This window comes from Miniopterus natalensis, chromosome 2 (genome assembly GCF_054644295.1).
Source record: "Miniopterus natalensis isolate mMinNat1 chromosome 2, mMinNat1.hap1, whole genome shotgun sequence".
NCBI lineage: Eukaryota > Metazoa > Chordata > Mammalia > Chiroptera > Miniopteridae > Miniopterus > Miniopterus natalensis.
Genome location: NC_142082.1, coordinates 103812336 through 103834071, shown reverse-complemented (window position 1 = coordinate 103834071; position 21736 = coordinate 103812336). Strand labels below are relative to the sequence as shown.

General features: G+C 47.7%; 1 protein-coding gene across 1 annotated transcript in view; it reads left to right on the top strand.

The window, feature by feature from the left end:
- Positions 1-21736, top strand: part of CACNA1C (calcium voltage-gated channel subunit alpha1 C) — a 589282-nt gene that overhangs the window by 411505 nt on the left and 156041 nt on the right. Inside the window, exons 7-9 of the mRNA XM_087814454.1 lie at positions 491-678; positions 11975-12078; positions 19827-19999. Of these exons, the coding sequence (XP_087670580.1) occupies positions 491-678; positions 11975-12078; positions 19827-19999 (465 nt within the window). The remainder of the gene's footprint in view (positions 1-490; positions 679-11974; positions 12079-19826; positions 20000-21736) is intronic.

The window sequence follows — 21736 nt, the reverse complement described above, 5'->3', positions numbered from 1 at the left end:
ATTATGTGGAATAGTCTTCCAGTCAACACGCCCTCACTCAGAACTCTGCTACTCCAGTGGAAGTCCTATGGATAGTGTACCACCTCCTTCATTTTCCAGGATATTTTCCATTAAAAATTGTATCAGGATTATTTTTTGATCTGCCATTTGACTATGATGCTGACCTGCTACAACAGGACAGGCAATAGCCCTTCTGTCTTTGAAATCAATTACTGGGCTTAAAATGCAGTTTCCAACAATTAGTTGAAAGTACTGACATTCTAAATCAATAGCAGCCTAAAATGAACGCCTAGTTCCTTACGTTGTTTAATTCACGTAGGTGGGAACGCATGAAAACGCGTTCTGCGTTACGGTGGCCGTGGCTGCTTTGCCCATCCCCTCAAGCTTATCCTGAAACTTTTCTCTCTGACTTCTCTCTCCTTTTTTCTCCGCCCGTCTCTCCCTCCCCTCTGTCCCCTCTCCCCTCCCCTGGCCATTTGAGATGCTCCAGCAGAAGATGACCCCTCCCCTTGTGCTCTGGAGACGGGCCACGGGCGGCAGTGTCAGAATGGCACTGTGTGCAAGCCCGGCTGGGACGGGCCCAGGCACGGCATCACCAACTTCGACAACTTCGCCTTCGCCATGCTGACGGTGTTCCAGTGCATCACCATGGAGGGCTGGACGGACGTGCTGTACTGGGTACGTGCTCGCGATGGGCAGCGGCAGGGAGCCCCAAGGCTTCTAGGCTTGCTTCCCCCACATCCCCCTTGTTCATCCTCCCCCTGATTTTGATGGAGAGGTTGAGGAGTGCCTTTGGTTTCTTTCAGGCCTTTCCCAAGAGTCAAAGCATGAAAGGTTCCCCCTGATGAGTCTCTCTGCCACCAGCCTAAGGGAAATGCCACCTTTCGGTGTGTGCTACGCTACTTCTAGCAAGAAACACAGGCACACCTGACACGGGACCCCATTCATTCCTCTTCCCACTGTGGGGTTCTTCTCTTCTTACCCTTGTCTTGCCTCTGTCCCCCAAAGACAGATACATGATTAATTTTCAGGGCTAAAAAGTCAGGCATGATCTTCTAAGCAGAAACCATTTTTATTGAATGGTGTGGCATTACCGCCTGCTATTATGTTTTTATTTCTCATAGTAATCTTACCGTGTCATATTAGAATAGTCCAGACAAATGCATTGCTGTCATTTTTACTGCAGTGGAACACTCTACTGGTTTTGTGATGCACGTTTAGAGACAGTGCTTCTTAAGTGTCAGCCAAGCGACAGTAACTCTCTTAAAGATGCCCTTTCACTGTCCAGCAGCCAACCACCTTACCACCCTTGGAGCCACTGAAGGGCCTGGTTTTTGTACAGCCTGTCCCACAGTTGAATGCTCACACCATGTTTGAGTTGTCTCCATTCTGGCAGAATTAAATCCCTTATTTGTAAAAACTCCAGAAAACGTAATTCTTTATAGTACCTCCTGTTTCAGCAGGAGAATGATTCGCCAGAGCCCAGTGTTGTGCTCCAACATGTGGGTGGAAATGCTTGTTGCCATCCTTGAAAATACTGTCTCACCTAGCGTTAGCAAATAGTGAAACTTATTTGGCCATCCTAAAAACCATGTAAGAGCCGCCCAGGGAACAGTGTCTGCACCCTGAAGCAGGGAAGAGGAAGCGGGGGGAATGCCTCCCACCGAGCAGAGCTGCCCGGGAGACAGAACTAACGCTGCGAGGGTGCCGACTTCTTTCTGAATCAGTAAAGTTTTGTAACAAAACAGATGTGATACAGGGTATTGTGTCTTCTAAATTTTTTTGTAAGCATCATGTCCTCTTGATTCATAAACCCTGTTTCCCCAGCTTTTATGTTGTAGTTGACATGCTGAAACCCAATGTTGCTATAAAATTTGTACCTCTCTGCAAACGACTACACGAAACTTGCCTGAGCACCTTGTACCCAGCAAACATTTATTGAGCAGTCCTTGTATGCCGGGGGTGTTCCTAGGCACTGAGAATTCAGACCTAAAACACATCAGTTCAGACTGAAAAGCTCCGTCTAGGGAAATACACTCAAATTAATGCTGGTGGCACACGAGCTTGTGCCGTGAAAGAGTTGCTGTGTTGTGATACTTTCAAAAGAAGACAAAGGTCAAATCACCCTTTCCTCAAACTAAAATGAAACTTTGAAAAACATTTCTTAGGCCCATGCTGAATAAAAACTGGTTTTAAATGATTTGTACAAAGAGAGAGAATTGAACTTCTTATACTTAGCCATATTTATTTCATTTAGCAAAGCTGCTCAAGTTCCCAAGTGACCCTAACTGGTCCTTCTGCCTTGGGTGGCTCCTCAGGCCAGCCAAGGACAGAAGCATCTTTCTGCAGATGGGCAGTTTCTGCCTATGGGCCCTGAAGATATGACTGTGGAACTGTGCTTTGGAGCCTCGTCATGTGAGCTTCAAACCCCTGCCTTAAGTTGCTATGGAAACACCTTCCGTGGCAGCAAATGGAGGGCAGGGCGGCGGTGGGTGGGTGTGGGGTTGAGGGGAGTAGGTGTAATTTACTTTGCTGATGGCCCTGATGTATTTTTGTGATCTTCCTTCATCACTCCCTCCCTCGCCCCCACCACAAGTCATTGATACCCCACCAGCCAGATGTGACCCAAAGAAACGCTGTCCTAATGACAGCGGAGCAGGGAGCGAGAACAAGCACACACATGCAACTACCAATTCTCAGCAGCTGTGTTGTGCTTTGTCCCCTGGGGTGTGTGTGATAGAGCTCGGGCTGGAAATGGAAGAAGTGTCAGAGGTGAAGGAACAATCCCAGGCTCGTGGGACATGCCTCTCTCTGATTTTCCCAGCACCTTTCCCAAATGGCCATGTTGTGTGTGTGTGTGTATACGTGTGTGTATACGTGTGTTTATGTGCACACACACACACACACACACACACCTAAAGCCGAACCAGAGCCTTGTACTTGGGTATTCATGATGGAAGCACCTCCCAGCCCAGTGCTCCTGCTTTCAGATAATTTCTCTAATTGCTTTGACCTTTCTACGGCCATTTCTTTCTTCCTTCCTTCTTCCTCTCACTCCTTCCTCCCTCCGCCTTGAGCATTCCTCCTCCTTGCCTCTAGGCCTATATCTCTAAGCCCACACACTCTCAAATCTCATTGTGCTCTAGTGTAACATGGAGCTTTCTGAAATAAAGATGCCAAGACTTCCCTCCAAGCCATTGGATTAAAAACTCCAAATTAGACCCCAGTATCTACATTTTGCAAAAGCTCCCCAGGTGATTCTGATGCTCAAGCTGGAGTTTGAAAACCCCTAGAGGTCTAAACTATTGAATTCGAATGGTGCTGCTTTGATGCCCTGGATTTCAATCAGTCTGGGGAGATAGTTTCCATGGAAATGGGGCATGTAGGGTCTTCTACTCAGAAGAATGCTTTTTCCTTCAAGTTCAAAGGACAAGTCTGGAGGACATGGGAAGGAGCAACTCAGATTTTCAAGTATGGCAGGGGTGGTGAATGTCCAGCCTGTGGGCCGTATATGGCCATGAAATCATTTGGTCTGGCCCTGCCAAATCAACTGCAGGCGAGACTCAAAATTCAATAAATCTAGGAACTTTTTTCAGGGCTATTTTTTAAATATATTTATTGAGAGGAAGGGAGAGAGAGAAAGAGAGAGAGAGAATGAGAGAGAGAAAGAGAGAGAGAGAGAAACGGCAATGATGAGTCATCATTGATCGGCTGCCTCCTGCACGATCCTGACTGGGGATTGAGCCCGAAACCCAGCATGTGCCCTGACCGGGAATCAAACCATGATCTCCTGTATCCTGGGTCAATGCTCAACCGCTCAGCCATGCCCGGCCTGGCTTCAGAGCTAATTTTTAAGTTGATAATTTTGTATGGCCCAAGAATGATGATATAAATATCCAAATGGCCCTTGGCAGAAAAAAGTTCCCCACCCCTGAAGTATGGCAGTAAATGGAAACCCAGAGCTGGGTTCCTTCTGAACCACTGAACAGCTAGTTAGAGGTTCCTAGGGAGAGACTAGATCATTGCAGCACTAAAGAAGCAGTTGATTCAATCACTAGATACCACCTGGCATAGAAGGAGCTTAGGAGGTCACCAGTAGCAAACAGTAGACACTTGCCTCCTGCTGTGGACAATACTGAGTCTGTTTCTCTTTTTCTTTGACATCCATTATTTTATCCTGTTGTTATGATTTTAAAGAGTTAGTGGACTAAAAGTAAAATCAAACTTGGTCAAGTAAGACTTGAATATTTCCTCAGCTATTAAACCTTTGGCCACACACTAGGTTGAGGCCCCAACTAGCTGAACAATTAGCTTAAAACATTTCCTGTACCTAGTGCCCTGTTCTAGAGGCCTGCAGATGACAGGATATGGAAATTTGGGAACTAAGACAAAACTCAGGCACGGGGTGTGGTTTCCTTGGGAAATGGCTTCTTAAGCCAAAGCCTCTCCATTTACTCTTAGAATGTCCACACCTCTTATGAACTAGGGAGGAGAGGTGATCACATAAAAAGTGCCAGCCTTTTTTAGCACCAAGGGAGGGAGGAATCTAGGGTTGTATGGCATGACCATTGGTTTCTGATTCTACTTTCAGATGTGTTTGGTTTTTTAAGCTAACATCCCTAGCCTTCTGCAAATATTTCACTACTTGTCTTATATCGTTTAGCCATGTGCCTTACTGAAGATATCAGGCTGCTAGATCAAGATGATCTGTAAGGTTCTCATACAGGGTATCCCCCCCAAAATGTATACACATTTTAATAGCTGATAGCTCAATTTTGAAAATAAAATGCATTTTAATAAACACTGCCTTTATAATTATTCAAAGCGTGTATATACATTTTGGAGGTCAGTTTGAAGCTCAGCATTATCCCTTCCACATTATAACCAGATCACAATTAAATAGATAAACATCAATCAGTTATCTGTTCAGTGCTGACTTTGTGTCCAGCACTTGAAATAGCTCCATCCAGCCCTGGCCAGTTCCGTTCAGCTGATCGGAGGGTCATCCCATACACCGAAAGGTTGTGGGTCTGGTTCTTAGTCAGTGGAGGTACCCAGGTTGGGGGTTTGATCCCGGGTTGGGGTGTGTACAGGAGACAACTGATCGATGTTTCTCTCTCACATTGATGTTTCTCTTTCTCCCTCTCTGTTCCTCTCTCTCTAAAATCAATTTTAAAAAATAGCACCATCCATGCTCATGACAAACAGAGTAACATGGAAGAGGTCACATGTGAGAACTGTGCAAAGGGAGGCGGCAGTTAGAGCAGGCACCACACAAGATTACACTTTTCCAGGTCTTTAGGCGTCCAGATACCTGAATAATTCTTCATTAAGAGGATTACGTTGACTTCTCCCCCAAAGCCCTTCTGATCGAGGGCCCCAGGAATATTGCTGCCATGTGACACAGTGGAAAGCACTCTGCTCTGTGTTTTCCTGGACTCATGCTCCTCCCCACCCTGCCGCCATAGGGGTCACCTTCTTTCCAACACCCATTGCCCCTCCACTGGTTTCTGCATGATCAGTTCTTCCACTGATTTAAAAATATTAGCAATTGCGGTTAAAAATAAGATTAGAAAGAATACTTAATGAGAAATCATATAAAGGAAATATGTTTAGAATCACAAATAGTGTCTTCTGTAGGATCTGAATTAGTTTGGGTTCAGCAGGAGGCCTTGGGAACAAAAATGTGATGTTTTAACTTTTCATAAGTCAGTTGTCGACACTGCACTCTGTCTTGTCATTCCACATGTGTCTGGACATGCTGGAAGATATTTCTACCCTCTCTCCCTCCCTCTCTGCCTCTCTTCCTCCCTCTCCCTCTCTTCCTCCCTCTCTCCCTCTCTCCCTCTCTCCCTCCCTCTCTCCTTCTCTCCCTCCCTCTCTTTCTCTCTTCCCCCCTCCCCCCACAGGACAGCCACTCATCTCTGGTCTCAGTGCTGCTGAAATATCCCTTGTTTATGACAAAGGCCTTTTGCATCCAGGCAGGTTGTAACTCAGATTTTACCCCACTTTTCTCCCCTATGCCATTATTTCTCCAAAAAGCCACCTCTTTTCACTAAATATAGAAATTGAGTCTCTGAAGGCATCAGGAAAGCAGAAAGGTAGAGCTGAATTCTATCGATGACTAATAGTCATTCTAAGTGAAGAGCTGAGGAAAACTCCTCAGGTAATCCAGGAACAGCATCCTCCACTCGAACGGGTACAGAGGAGAGAAGGTGGTAGGTCCTGCTGAGGACCCTGTGGTCTCTACCTCGCCATCTGCCTCAGTTAGAGTGTTACCCACTTCCCCAGCTTTAAACAGAGAGGTTGTTATCTAAAGTATAAACTGTTGGTTCATAAACATACCAAGGAAGAGAGTTAGCATCTCTCCAAGTTATTACTTATTTACTTACTGGGTTTTATTTTACTCACTTCACTGGTATTAGATGAGTCCTTATTATTCAATAAGGGCCGAACGGGGACTGGTGGGGAGGCAAAGAAGGCCTGCCCTCAGGGAGTTTAGGTCTAATTGAAGAGTCGGGCGAGCAAAGTAGTGTGTCCTCGCAGCACAGGGCGGTGCACCAGGGCAGGGGCAGGGAGAGCGTTGTGAGGCACAAACGGAACAGGTGGGATTTTGCTGGCCTTGAGGCTGAGTGAGGAGCACAAGAGAAGGCTCCTCTGCTGGGAAAGCAAACTTTGTAACAGCTCAGGAGATTGGGGAGAACAGCTTCTCTCAACAGACCCAGGAAATGGCTCCACTCAACCGAGTGTTTGAAAGGCCACCTGAGGGGTGCAGTCACAGACATCAGACTCCACCCATGCCCGAGGCTGCTCAGGACAAACAAGCATGTCTTCTTGGCTATGAGCCAGCTGTCCCCTACCTGGGTGTCATACCTGGGGCCACATGCCGCTCTCCACGGCTCCTCACCTCCTCCAGGGTGTCAGCCCACCATCCCATCTGAGTTGAGGGATTTTAAAAAATAGATTGGAGGGGTTGGCTTTGTTGGCTTCCTTCCTCTGTGTTAGGAGCCCATTGGTGTCCTTCCCATGCAGACCAGGCTATTTGCTGTGCTCTGAGGCACTCAGGGTTTCTGTGCAGAACAGTGAGCGGGTGCAGCGGCAGAAAAGAGTCAGGTGAGACCTGTTGTCTGCCTTGCCGCTCATTCAGTGACCAGTGGGTGGATACCCCATGTGCCAGCAAGCAAGGTGACAAAGGTCATGAGTAGTCACAGATTTATCTAGTCTGCTCAGGGCTGTGGCATTTTGGGCAGCAGCAAATCCTGTCCTCTAATGACACTGTGTAAAGTGCTGTGACTTTTATGGGTTTATACCTCCTGCCTTTGTTGGCAAGTGACAGCCTCTCTTGGCACTCACTGTAACAGCCAGTCTTTTCAGATGCATGATGTCTGTGCCCCGAACCTTACAGAAGAAAGTAGCACCGATTGAAAAATCAGAGATCAGCTAAGATAGAGAGTGGCCTGGAGGGAACAGGGGCCAGGAGGTGTTCCTTCTATTTTTTTCTTTTTGGGGAAATATACATTGATTTAAGGTTGGGTTCCAATCAAAGAATTAGATACTGGTTTCAGAAGGATCTTTGTATTTTCCATCCAGCACTCCCTTTGTCTGTCCACTGATTCTGGGAGCAGTGAGGTGTGTGTTTCAGCAAAGGCGGGTCATCTGGTATTGTTGGCCCTGGAGGCCCATCGCTGCAGACGGTGCACATCAAGGGGCCTCTCCACATGCCTTCCCAAGGAAGGTCAGAAAGCTGCTTTTGTTGTGGGCCTAAGAAACAACTAGCTTTCATGGTTAGAGACCTATCCTTTTTTCACCTCTAAATCAGGGTGTCAGCCATCTGGGCCATTTTTTGAAAACATGATCGTATTTATTCTTTTTCTTCTTAATAGCTCCGTTTGAGCTGATTTAAGGCATCAATCTCATCTCAGGCATCGCCCTACTTCAGAGCCACCCAGCATTGTAAGTGCTCTACCCAGTCTGCCCCCAAAAGTAGGTGGCCTAGAATAAAGTAGAGAAGGTAAGATGGGAACAAAAGGAGCTCTGTCCTCTCGGGCCAGAGCCTGCAGACCAGAGAACCTCTGGTGGCTGGTGAGCGTTGCTCACTGAGGGAGCGATGGCCTCCTAGGCCACCTTGGAAGCTCGCTAATCTCTCATGTGTCCTCTTACCCCTCACCTGCTATTCCCATCTGAACCTCTGAAAGAGCTCTCCCATGGCCAGGAAGAAACCAAAGCAGAAACACAGGACAACAGGGAGAGGTGGGGACCTTGAGTCCCTGGAGTACGACCCTGCTGTGAGTACTGTGGGTCCTGAGGCTGTCTCTGCAATATCTGTGGGTGATACACGTCTGTAGCTCCATTCATCTGAGGGTCTTCATGATGCTGGAAGACACTCACCTTTGTAGGACACAGAGGACAGGACATCCAACCTAAACTAGGGCCCAAGGGAATCTCCAAGGCTCATGGGTGTGTTTTCTGGTCAGGGCTTTGGGGCCTGGAGGATGGCATTTCCTGTGAGGTTAAGCGTTCACAAAATTTAGTGGGTAAGAGGAAGCAGTCAGGAGGGATTTCATTTCTAGGAGCCAACCAGCCCTGCCTCCCACTCAACATCTTCCCGGGCTCCGGAGGGTGATCAGATAAGGATGAGCTGTGGCGAGCACGCCATCGCCTCCTGGAACTGCCTGCTCCCAGCTGTCCTGTCCTGAGGTAGGCGAGGAGGTCAGCAACCTGGGCGGAGCAAGGGAACTTCTTTAGAACAGACCCCTCGATCCCCTACCCTCGGGTTAGCCCAGAGCAAGCTGGTTGGTCAGTCACCCGGGGTCCAGAGCACCTAGAGATTGTGTGCAGCGTGCTGTGTGTGCCTTGTCTCTGGTGAGAGCCCAGCTTTCTTCAGCTTTCCCTGACCTCCCCAGCCTCCCAAAAGAGAAAAGAAGCACTGACTTAAGGATGAAGAAGGGACTGCTCTGACCTGCACTGGCAGGACTTGATCTGAGAGAGGAAAGGTAGAAGGACACTCAGGGCTTCACCTGACCTTGGATCGGGTTTCCATGGGAGCCTCTTCCCAGATGCCTGCTCCAATCTCAGGCTGTTCCCAGCCCTGCCCATGGCTCTCACTGCGGCACAGACACGATGTCTTATACATGGCAGGCACTCAGTACATACTTGTTGAACAAACAGGGACTCTAACAACACTGCTGCCAAGAAAAATAGGATTACATCACAGTGCCATAATAAAATGTGACATACTGACCCTAGTATTCCATGACCATCACTGCCATCATTACGTGGCTTGTGGTCCATGAGCTCCCGGTGGCTCCCACGCCTTTCTCCTTCCTGACCTCATTCCACTAACCCTGCCGCTGCTGACATTGGCGCAGTTTTGTTTTTCCCCTCCTGATAATGAAAACTTTTGCTAGGCTCCATGGCAGCCTTGGTTCAGATAATTACCTCTGGTTGAAGGAGGCTCCCAGGCTCTGACACGTGCAGACCTCTCGCCCTGCCCTCCTCACTGCTGCTGTTGTGTTGCATGTTTTAGTGCTCAGCCACTGCGAAAAGCCTCCATCCCAGAGCCAGGATGGCTTTATAGCTGTAGGCTCTATTTTTAACAACGCCAGCTTCCTAGGAAAGTCTTCGGTCTGTCACAGGATCACATGCCCTCCAGCTCTCTCTCTACTCCTGCCCGGCCTGGCCCTGCTTGCTTCTCCTGCCTCATACAGCCACTCTTGCCTTTGGGCTCCTATAACCCTGCATGCTTACCTCGGCAACTGCATTTACCACCTTGCATTGTGGTTGCCTTTTATTTATCTGATCTCCCTTCAAGCACGGGCTTCCTTTATAGCACAGTGCCTAGCACATATCAAGTTCATTCATTCACTCAACAAACATTTACTGAGCACCTACCATGTGCAAGGCATTGTTCTAGACTCTTGGAATACACCAGTGAACAAAACAAACCAAAACTGCCTGTATTCTCAGAGCTCACATTCCAGTATGGAAGATGAACCACAATAAATGAGTAAATTAGAAGTTAGAAAGTGATAAGCACTATGTAAAAAACAGCAGAGTGTGTGGAAGTGGGAATTAAATTTGACAGGATTCAGGAGACATAAGTGGAAATCCTTCTTTTCCTCCCTGACTCAGTTTAACAAGTGACCCCCATGCCCTTGACATAATTTTTGTACTTTGCACCATGACTGCATTTGGTAGATTCCTCTAACCAAACTTTGGTGACCCCTGATAAATATAAATAGATTTGAAAAGAATATGTTGAGATGTAACACTTTAAACCAGTCAGATTAGGTAGATCACTCGTACATGTCAATCTTTTTTATGCGCAGCACACACAGAACATATTTGTCCAGCATACTTAGGTTTCCCAGAGCCTGAGGGTGGCACTGTCCCAGTGCACCTGGAATTCATTTCAGCCACCTGGAGGTAGTCAGCGAACCTCAGCCTGCTTTAGATCACCTGGATGATAGAGATGCAGAGTTTTGAGGCTCACTGAGTTCTGGGGGAAGGCCTGGGACTCTGCTTTTTTCACACCTCTCCTTGCTGTTTTGGTGCTGGTGGTCTTTGGACCCCACTTGAGGAACACTGCTGGGCAGCACAGCAGAGGTAGATGGCAAATCACAATATTTGCCGTGTCCTTGCATTTGAAGTTGGGAGCTAAGGAAAGAATGATGTAAAGCAGGGGGGTTCTCAAACTTATACATGCATCAGACTCCCCTGTAGGGCCTGATATAATGGGGTTGCCTGGCCCACCCCCAGAGTTGCAGGATGGGCCTGAGTGTGTGCATTTCCAAACCGGATCCAGCTGAAGTTGATGCTGCTGCCCACGGGCCCCACTCTGAGAGCCACTCATGTAAATCATTTAGGAAGCATGTGTACTTAGGAATGTGGATTCCTGTAGCTAAATTCACAAAGACAAAAGTGGGGTTCATTTTTGGAAGATAAGACTAAACCCTTTAGTCAGAAAGCATCAAAAAATAGATCTGAGAAACTAAATCAGAATAAATTTCCTCTTTGATAAAAATGCTGCTCTGTGACCTACCCTCACATGTCTGCCTGCTAACCTGTGATGTGCTGGTGAATGTGTAACAACCAATTGTTAGGGACCAAGGATAGAGGGGGCAGATCTGTATCACTTGCCCGTTTCTGTCCACCATGGCCAGTGTAAAGCTACCATCATGGAGTCACTGAGCATGGGACTGGGAAGAGCTGCTCGGTGGCTCTCTAAAGCCCACAGGAGCCAGCTCTGCACACCACTGCCTCCAGCTCCTTGAGGGGTTTGCAGCCTTTCATGCAGCGTCTCATTGTCCAGTTAGTTATAGGTCACAGTGTCCAGGTTAAGCAAGGACTGTTTCCATCTAGGCTGTGGTTACAGTCTGAATACATAAACCCAAATGACCCATCTTTCCTGCTTGTGGCCTGTAGTGTTTGTGGAGCCCTAGAGTTTTGCCTCTAAGTGCTGGGCCCAGCTCAGGTCCAGGTGACAAGCCCCTTGGGAAAGTCTCCTTCCCCCACATCCTGGAAGGTTCCAGATCTCTGTCTATAGCTGTAAGAGCTGAGGCACTTCCGATACCAAGCTCGGGGCGAAGATTTAATGCCATGTAAACCCAAGTGAGCTAAAACCATTCCTTGCTGAATTAATTATTTTTCAAGGCAACCACTTTCTTAGACAAGTGAGTAGAAAACATTAGGGAATTTTGTTTGTTTGTTTGTTCCATAAAATAAAACAACAGAGAGCCAGAGCTCTCTTAAGGCAGAGCCTGCAAACACCCCTGACAGTTCAGGTCGCGGTCATGGGAAGTATTCTGAATACAGATGACGCAGGGGTAGCAATGGCCCCTGATCCACAGAGACAGAGACCAAGTTCAGGCCCATTCGTCTCCTCTCGGATTCTCTCCACTGCCTTCTCTGCCTGCCTCCTCGCTTTGACTCAGTTCTGCTTTCTCTCTTTCCTAACTTTCCTTCATCTTTCCAGATGCAGGACGCTATGGGCTATGAGTTACCCTGGGTGTATTTTGTCAGTCTGGTCATCTTTGGATCCTTTTTCGTTCTAAATCTGGTTCTCGGTGTGTTGAGCGGGTAAGCTGACCGTTTCTATGTCCTCCTTACAATGCAGCCGAGCAAGGTCCCAGGTTCCACTCTGTCCATCGCCAGGATCCTTAGGGATGGGACCCTGAGAGGCCCAGGAAAACCAGGGGAAGAGGTTTCCATTCAACCCCAAATTCTGACCCATTGGCGGGCAGGCTGTTTGGCCTCCGATTTGCACCGAGAGGACCGGGTCCTGGCGCTGCGTGGGTCAGTGTCTGGAGCCAGCAATGGGTGCTGGGCCGTGCTCGACTGCTGTGTGCGCCTGACTAACTATCATTCCGTTCTTCCAGGTCAATGATGCCGTAGGAAGGGACTGGCCCTGGATCTATTTTGTTACACTAATCATCATAGGGTCATTTTTTGTACTTAACTTGGTTCTCGGTGTCCTTAGCGGGTAAGCAGGACCAAGGAAAAAGGTCTTGATTTTTCCATTTTATTTACTCTTTCTGCTATTCCTGGCTTCATTCTTTTACTGGCTCTGATGAACCTGGGATAAGGGGCTACCTCAGGAGCCTTGAAGTGGAATGTCCTTGGCCTGGCTGGGCAGAGGGTCAAATGTACAAGGATCGATCCATTGGTTTAGGCTTCACCAAGAGATACCGAGGCCCACCTGTCTCCTGCCAGCTCATCCAGGCCTCTCCCTCCCTCAAGGAGCTGCTCAGGCAGGCACGCTGCTTCTCCTCTTACCTGAGGAGTAGCATGGCGACACCCTGGGCCTCCAGGAAGGCTTGGCAGCTGCAATTGGAGGGAAGATTCATAGACTGTGCTTTCAACATATGCAGCAGTCTTGCACTAGGTCCCTGCCTGACCCACGGACCCCATCCCAGTGTGTTCCCGGCTCACAGTAAAGATTCCAGAGAGCCTTTATTCAGTGTAGAACCAGGGTAATAAGAATTTGATTTAAAATATAAATAAACAAATACAGATTAAAAATGTAATTCTCTTTGTTCTAATTCAAAGACTGAGCAGTCCATGTTTGGCATCCCCTTGTCTGAATGGAAAGGGCACTTTGCTGTTAAAGCCCCAGATTATTTGAGAACTGAGGAAAAGCAATATATTTTCCTTTCAGTTTATCTGCTTGGCTCCACGCATAAAGCCTGCCTGATTTGGGCCTTTCTTCAGGTGAAGTTGAAAAGTGGTAAAAGCAGCAGATGTGCGGGGCATCAAGGAGCCCTGGGGATGGCCGCCTTTGCCATGGGACTCGCTGGATTTCCTCAGCCCACTTTCTTCTTCACAAGCCCACACCAGCCCTGCCAAGGCCTCACACCTAAATGCTCCTGGTGACCTGCTCCTGGGTGACACGCTCCGCTGCCTTGGCTCCAAGGGGAGGGGTACAATCTATTTCTGCTCTGCTCCAGGCAGGTCAGCTGCTTTGAATAGCCTTTCCTAGATCTCAAGGGACATTAATGCCGGTAGAAGGTCATAGGAAAGTCATTCCTAATGCATAGGCAAAAGGAGTGATCTTCATTTCACTCAGTAATATACTGGGAATGGCTACTCCTACCTCCTGCCATAGCCTAATGCAGTGCAGGAGCACCAGGTTTAGTCCTGGGGACTGGGTGAAGGAACGATTCAGCTTCCACCTTCACCCTTTCCCATGGTGGGTGGCTTGTTAGAGACTTTGATGACATCATGCCTCTGCCAAGGTAAGAACACACAGGAAACAGGTGTCTTCCCTCAGGGCTAAGAATGATGAGGACAGTGCAGGCCCCTGATTAGCTGCCTGGAGGGTAGAAGGGTTTTCATATTTGTGTTCCCACACAAGAAAATGACCCTGTGTTTCTATGTAAATCACCAAGGAAAGCATTGGAAAAAAAATAGCCTCATCCCCCCCACTAAAGACAGAAATTTAGATATCTCAGCTCTGCACTTCCTGGGTGTTGAGCAACTTCAGCTCTTCAAACTTTAGTTACCTAAGAACATCAAGATGATAATAGGGTGTTGGGATGATAGAGTAAGATCATTTATGTGAATACTTAGCATATAGTAAGTGTTCAATAATGGTGCCATCATCAAGGATTATTGTTTACATTAGTGAATAGAATCATCAAAAGTTAGAACTACTTCAACCCTTTCTTCTGAAGATGAGGAAGGTGAGCCCAGACGTGTTAAGTGACTTGCATGATGTCACCTTACTGGTAAATATCAGAACAAAGCTCCCATCTTCACATCATTGCCCACTGGATACACGTTGAATGGCTGAACTGTAACAAAAGCCAGAGCTCTGAAACTTTAAAAAACTAATGATTCCATTTTAGAAACAAATCTAAGTAAGCAAAATACCCCCCATCCCCATCCCCCAGAATCTGATATGGAGAGTGGAACTAGACTGTGAACGCCCCTCCTCAAGCAGAATATCTGCCCACAGCCCTTGTTGGCCTCACAAGAAAAATCACCTTCCTGGTGGTATCAGAGCAGAGACGTCAAATGTCAGCAGCTACTGACATGAGAGAAGAGCCACTTGGGGACCATGTCCTGGCCTGACTCAGTCCTAGGGAGTGAGGTGTGTAAAAACACTAGCCCAAAGCCTGGCAAGTAATAACACTCAAATCGTGCGCAGACTTTGAACAGGAACACTAGGCCTTCTGATCTCGGCACCCAAGTCATTGAGTCCGTACATTGTCTCCTGAAGGCCTTCCCAGTACCTGCTCCCTGACCCTTCCTGGAGCAGCAGCCAGCTGCCCAGAGCTCCAGAATGGCTGACAGAGCATCTCCCAAGCCTTCCTGGGCCCCTGGGCACACCCTCTGCCTGGACGAAGAAGAGTCCATGGGCAAGCAGCTCCCTTCCTGGGTAAGGAGCCCTCTCTAATCTGTCAAGAGGGCTGGCCAATCTGAATGGGCTGCCCTGAGTCCATGAAGTGACAAAACCTGGACTCAGGCTCCTGCTGGCTGACTACTTGCTGGTGGCAGTTTGGATTTTGAGTCAGAGTTTCAATAGGCAGGACAAGAGTGCAGCAAAACTCCCACCTTTTCATCAGTTAGGCTCCTGGTTCAGTGAACCTTCCAGAAGCATTCAGAAAATTCTCAGCATCCCATGAAACTCACTGCAGCTACGATATATGACCAGGAACGAGCATTCGCTGTGTCAGGCTCTGTGCTGGGAGCGCCAGGTAGACTAGCTCATGCAGAGCTCACCACAACCCTCTGAGCGAGGTGCTAGTCACAGCTCCATGTTACAGAGAAGAAAAGTGAGGTTTATGTGAAGGACTCACCTCACTTCTAACAGATGAAAAAAGGAGGATCCAGGATTAAACCCAAGCAGTGTGAAGCCATAGCCTCTATTCCTGACCTCCATGTTATACTCTCCCCCAACCAATTTGACTGGTTAATCCTATGTCCTGAAATTACAGCCAAGAAGAAGGGAAATGAAGAGTGGACGCTGCCGTGAGGAGGGGCGAGAGAGTGGGCAACAGCCCTGGTCCATGGCAGGCCCCTGGAAACAGCCAGTGGGAGCAGGAAAAGTCCCTGGAGGAAAGTGCAGCGTGGCCAGAGGAGGCTGCAGCAGGGCAGGGCCGTTCAGCACGGGGGCAGGCAACTCAGGAAATCGTAATATCCTTCAGAGAGAACAGCCCCCCACTCAGCAGCACTGCAGGCACGGGGCATTCTGGGACTGGGGGCATGAAACCTACAGCTATCAGTTAAGAATATTTTACAGCCCAGCACAGTCAGTCACGCTCAAATTATATCCCTCAGTCATCAAGAAAGTGTGCTCGGAGCTTGCTGCTCATGAAGGTAGGGAAGATGGCACTCCATAAAGCTTCCATTTAAAAGGTGGAAATGAGAAGTTTGGGCCCTCAGAGGGTCCTTTAGGTGCCCTTTCTCTGGAATACTCCCATATCCAGAACACTGTATTCCTGACAGGGCTGGATAGAGTCAGCGTAAGGAACATACATCTTGTGGATTTTTACAAATTGCTTCCATTATGTATTGATCCTCACAGGCCACGGGCCTGGCATTATACAGATATGAATCTGGTTACATTTACTTTCCCCATCAGAAATCTCAGCCTCCAGCCTGTCAGAATTAAAACAGCAGTGACGATGAGAGTCTCAAAATTGCACCAGAAGCTGTAATCAGCTGTAAGTCCCTGAACTCTAAAAAATCCAGTTCCTTTTTGTTTTTAAGTGATTGTGAACAGAGGGCTTCAGACATGTGCCTGCAGTTGCCAAGAGGCCCAGAACCTCTTAGATGGATAGGCATCCAGTTCTTTCCCATTGGGAGATGGGCATGTCTCTCTCCCCCAGAAAGCAGAGAGCCTAGTGGGTAAGCATGCTACAACCGGAAGGCATAACTGGACCATGGCACAATACCCAGGTCCAGAAGGAAGCAAGAGAAAGCCTTGCGGGTGGAAGCAGAAGAGATGGCAGTGTAGACGGTTGATTCCCATTAGTCTGTGAAGTCCCCACAAATGCTGATTATCAAATCCTGAACCACTGCTCCCAGGAGAAATACAGGGCCAGGTTCCTGTGATTCTCTGATCACAACATTTTTATCAAATAATCAGTTCATGACCATGAATTTTGTGTGTTTCTGTTTAAATACACTTTAATCATATTGTTGATTTATTATCTTTGAACTTATGGCCAACAGCACTGTAACTCATGACTGAGCAAAGCTCATCCAACACGTATTTTCTCTATAAGGCACATCACAGCCTTCTTGCACTTAGGACACTAGACAGCACTTCAGCACTATGCTTGGGGGCCACTGTAAACAGCAAAATCACCAGCAAAAACACAAAAGTGCCAAAAATGTGGCAGTAAACAGACCACGAAAAGGACTTTTGTTCAGAGTCTGAGAGCTGAAACAAGGCAATGCGTCACCTTGTCTGACCTCACCTGGGGTCATGACTTCAGTTTTCTGCCATCCTACAGATGTCTGCTGGTGACCTCAAAGGCACATGAGTTATTAACTTGAGGTTACAAATAAATTTTAGCGAGTAGGCAGATTCATAAATACAGAATCTGTGAATAATGAGGCTGGACTGCATTGATTATAGAGGGCCTAGAGCACCAGCCTCCTGTATTGATTGGATTTTCCGCATGTACCTCCCTTTGCACGCTTTACATTAGTGAGAACTGGTCCTCTGGCTCTCCACCCTCATTTTTCATGTTGGCCCTTGCTGGCCAGAGATGTGCTTCTTCCTATGACAAATCCCACAGCTGTGACTGACTGTCTAGCCAGCTTGGTCCCTGGGCCCAGCACAGCCCAACAGGCTGGGGCTTCACGTCTTCATTAACTCAGTCCCCAGAGCAGGTGCCTGGCTGGCATCCAGGCAAGGAGATAAAGAGAGCCAGGCACTGCCACCCAGAAGATTCCTTACTGCTGGGGTCTGGACAGTGAAACCTGGCTCTTCTTCCACTTGGCCTCAGTGTGATTGTTCCCCATGCTCCCTGAGAGCCAAGGGAAGCCACAGGCTTCAGATCTGACCCTGCCGCTTTTTCATCTCCCTCATGCCCCCAACACACTTCAGTGTTTGTTTTTTCCCTCCCAGTGGTTGTTTACTTTGGGCCCCATAGGTCTTGGGATACAGATGGTGAGTTTTTATTCCACAGGGCAGATCTGTAACAGTACTGGGTCAGTTTTCCCTACTCCAGTTTGACCCCAGTCCTATACTCCCAACTCCAGAAGAAGGATGAGTAGTTGTTTTATAACTAGAACTTGAGCCCTCTGCAAAATATTCCAAAAGAGCCAAAGTAGACCCTCAGTTATTCAGTCACCTTACAACCCAAACCCACTCCCCAGGAGAGGGATGGAGAATGCAGATGCATGTGGCTAGAAAGAGAGTCGAGAGGGGGCCTTGAAGTGTAGTTTTGGAGTTGATTCCTTTGCGTGGAGAGGGAACCTCTATGTAAAGTGACTGTCTCCAGAGAGCAAGCCTATGGCCTTGGGCTGTGTGACCAGGTGTAGAGGTTTAGGGGGCAGATGGCTGGCATTTTTCCATGCCCAACCCAATAACAAAAGGAGGGAGGGGCAAAACAGAGTGAGGCTTCCACCTTCACTGCAAGCTATGAATATGGCCCCTTTTCTCTGGCATTAAATTCCCTGGGAAGGAAATGAAGGCACCGCCAGTTGGCAGGAAGCCCGAGAAAAAGCAAGTTCAATCCAATTAGAATTGGATTCAATCGAATTTAAGAAGAAAATTCCATCCAAACCAGAGCGTCATTAAGGCAGCAGTTGAAGAGAACTCGTTAGCTTGAGAACCCTCACATCTCCCAATTAAAAAGTTCCCTAGGCCAGTCCCAGCCCCAACCCATTTCACCATAAAAATGGTGAACACTAAAATCTCTCCTAAGCAGCACTAGCAAAATGCAAATACTAGACGGTGTGGTGAGAGAGCCAGCCAATATCACTGAGTGGATTCAGGTGCTGAGCCTGGCCCCTATGGTTTGTCAGTGTGTCCTTCCTTCCCAGGTACCCTTCCTGTAGAGTGTTTGGCTTAGGCAAGAAATTTTTTCAAGGTGGCTTCTGCAGCCTCCTGCCCTATATTACACTTTTACTGGTGAGAGATGGAGGAATCATGTTTCTAAGAATTAAACAAGATGCCCAGTGCATCACATACACACACACACACACACACACACCACTGAGGGCCCCATTTCCCATAGACTGAGTATCAAACACAGGAATGCTCCTGTGTATGATTTGAGAAGGAAAGGCATGGACTTGTTTGGCACGTTAAGAACTAGCCTTGGTCACTGCCTTCTGCTGCCAGCCCTGCCTAACTAAGAAAAGGAATTTAAAGTCAGAAAATAAGGACAGAACCATAGAAAATAGGAAAGAAATAGCCATTCTGTCAAATTTTTCAATAGGCCCTTTTTTCGGCAAACCCCAATTCAATTCCAATTTCTACTCATTATTACTTTAAACTGAATGCATCATTTAACTTTTATATCATCTTGATTTTATGTAGTTTCCCATTCTGATTAGATTTCTTTTTTAACCTAAAAGGCAGCCCCCAGGACATTTTCTTGTGTTTGGAATCCTCATTGTTCCCTTGTGGGAAAGAACTTTCTCTAGATTAGAAATCCTTCCAGGCAGCTATGAGTGGCAGGATGAACCCTACTCATGAGGACAGAGAAGGAGGGTACTCAATCCCCTGGATCTCAAATCAGTGGAGTACTGGTAAATATTTAACAATTGGCTCTTTGGAGGAGAAAGCCCTGGTTTATAACATTTGCCAATTTCCATGGTGTAAATATTCCCACCATGGCCAATTTCAAGCCACCACAGAGACCTCACTAAAGCCAGAGTTGGGAAGAGCTGTACACAGGTGGCTCTCAGGAGCCACCGCAGTTCAGTGGGCTTCAGCACACAGCTGCCCTTAACACCTTTTGTCACCCAGAGGATCTTGAGATTTTTCTCCTGCCACCCATTACTGGGGAAATGCAAATGCATGTTCCATACTGTTGTGGAGGTTTTTTTGGTTACTGTTCGAAAGGAGTTTCCAGGTCATTGGAGAACAGTTGTATTGAAGGAAAGCCTGTAATCATGATCCAGGAAAAAGGGAAATGGATTTTATCCCTCCCCTTCAGTGACTCCTTCCATTTCTGTGAGAGTAAAACCAAACCTGAGATGACTAGAGAAAGATGTCTGTGGAAGTCAGGGCATGTGGGTGGGCTTCCCAGTGCAAAGCCATTCACACTTTTGTTTCCCCTTGTCTCCATCTCTCCTTCATGCCCCACCCTCTCCTTCCTTTCATGTGCTCCCCTGCCCTGCCCACTCCACTCTCTCTCCAGAGAGTTCTCCAAAGAGAGGGAGAAGGCCAAGGCTCGGGGAGATTTCCAAAAGCTGCGAGAGAAGCAACAGCTGGAAGAGGACCTGAAAGGCTATCTGGACTGGATCACACAGGCGGAAGACATCGACCCCGAGAATGAAGATGAAGGCATGGATGAGGAGAAGCCCCGAAACAGTGAGCAGCCATCCTCTGTCTTGGCTGGGTTTGGGGAGAGGGAAGAGGTGGTACGAGGACAGCAGAAACCTTTAACCACCAGCCTTTCTTTACAGTTGTCTTCCTGGAACAGCGTTGGTCTCATTGATTGCAATCATTTGCTACTCATAAAAGTTAATGAAATAATTGCTGTTGATCTATAAAGTCTCATATTCCTTTTAGAATCTTTGATCTTAAAGACAGTTGAGAGTTTGCTAAGGTGCGCTCTTCACTTTTAAATCAGGCATCCTTCTGCGGGCTCCATCTCTGTGGGCAGAGGGACAGGCTGCCTGCTCCAGACTTGTTCGAAAGAATAATTTCCACCAAGCAGCTCCCTGGAAAGCAGGAATCTCACCCCCTTTGCAGCAGACTTCCAGGCACCATTGTGCTTTCTCATAGGAAAAGGAGCCAAAGGTTTCTCTTAATGAGGTTAGATCCAAAGTACTAAATGGGAAGACCAAGGAAGCCCAGAGGCATTTGACAGTTCGGTTATAGAAACTGAGCCAAATCCCTTCGTCTGGAGTTTGCACGGGCAGACTGTTGGCTAGGCTATTGCTGAGATAGAAATGAGAATGATAAATGATACTGACTTCCAAATGTAGGAATGATGGTGAATCATGGGTATTCAGGCTCTCCTCAGATAAGCCCAGTAGTTCTCAAAGTGTGGTCCCTGGACCAGAAGCGCCAGCAGCAGCTGAGACCTTGCTCGAAATGCAAACTCTTGGGCTGCACTTCGCCTCTGCTGGCTCAGAGACTTGCGTGGAGCCCAGCAGTCAGTTTGAACAGCGCACAGGCCGTTGCCGGGTAAATTTGAGAACAACTGGGTTAGCTCTAACTACTCTCCCTGTTTTGTTGGCCCTCAGTCTCTGTGCCGACCACACACATTCCTCCTCCTCCTGTGTGCAGTCTTTCCCTTTCATTTCACATGTTTGAATAGGTGCGCTTCTGTCTTCAAGCAGCATAACTTGAAAACATGTTCCTGAACCCTGAGCATCTAGGGTAGTCAGGAACCAGGCAGGTTAAATAGCCAACCAACCACGATGTTTGCTGTATGGAGACAGGCAGGTAAGGGTGGGAAGTAGAAATGTTCCCTGAGTGGGAGGGAGATGACAAGACTGAGGCTCAGAGAGACTGATGGAGGGAAGTCGGGCTGAGCAAATGCCTCTCTCCTTAAGGAGGCCAGGAAGGCACAGGACTGCCAGCAGAGCTGACCCAGAGAAAGTACGGCCTTCCCATCAGCTTTGACAGCTCTGTGTGTGCAGGCACGTGTGGACATATGTCCTAGCACATATATGTAAATGCAGTGAGGCTAGTTTCTCGGCCTTGTGAATAGGTATGAGTTATGTCCATGTGTTCAAACTTTAGACTGATTGCTGTGTGTTTCTACTCACTAGTGCCCAAGTTCTGACTGGGAATCTAGAGAAGGATCAGGTGGAGGAAGTGGGGAAGAAGACAGCCAAAGATGTCAACAGAGAACAGAATCTGCTCCCTTCACCAGCTGCTCCCTTTCTGATAACTGCTCAAGGGGCAAATACAAAATTAAAACACACCAACAACAGGGACTGGTAATGACATAACTTAATAACCTAAGGAGCCTTCATGCTCTACTAAGTCATTTGGCAGGTTCAAGACAAGGCCTTCAGTGGATTATAACAGTGAGCAATGATGCCACTGAGGGTCTTTCTGGGAAAATGCTTGGCAGGTTCTATTATACTCTGA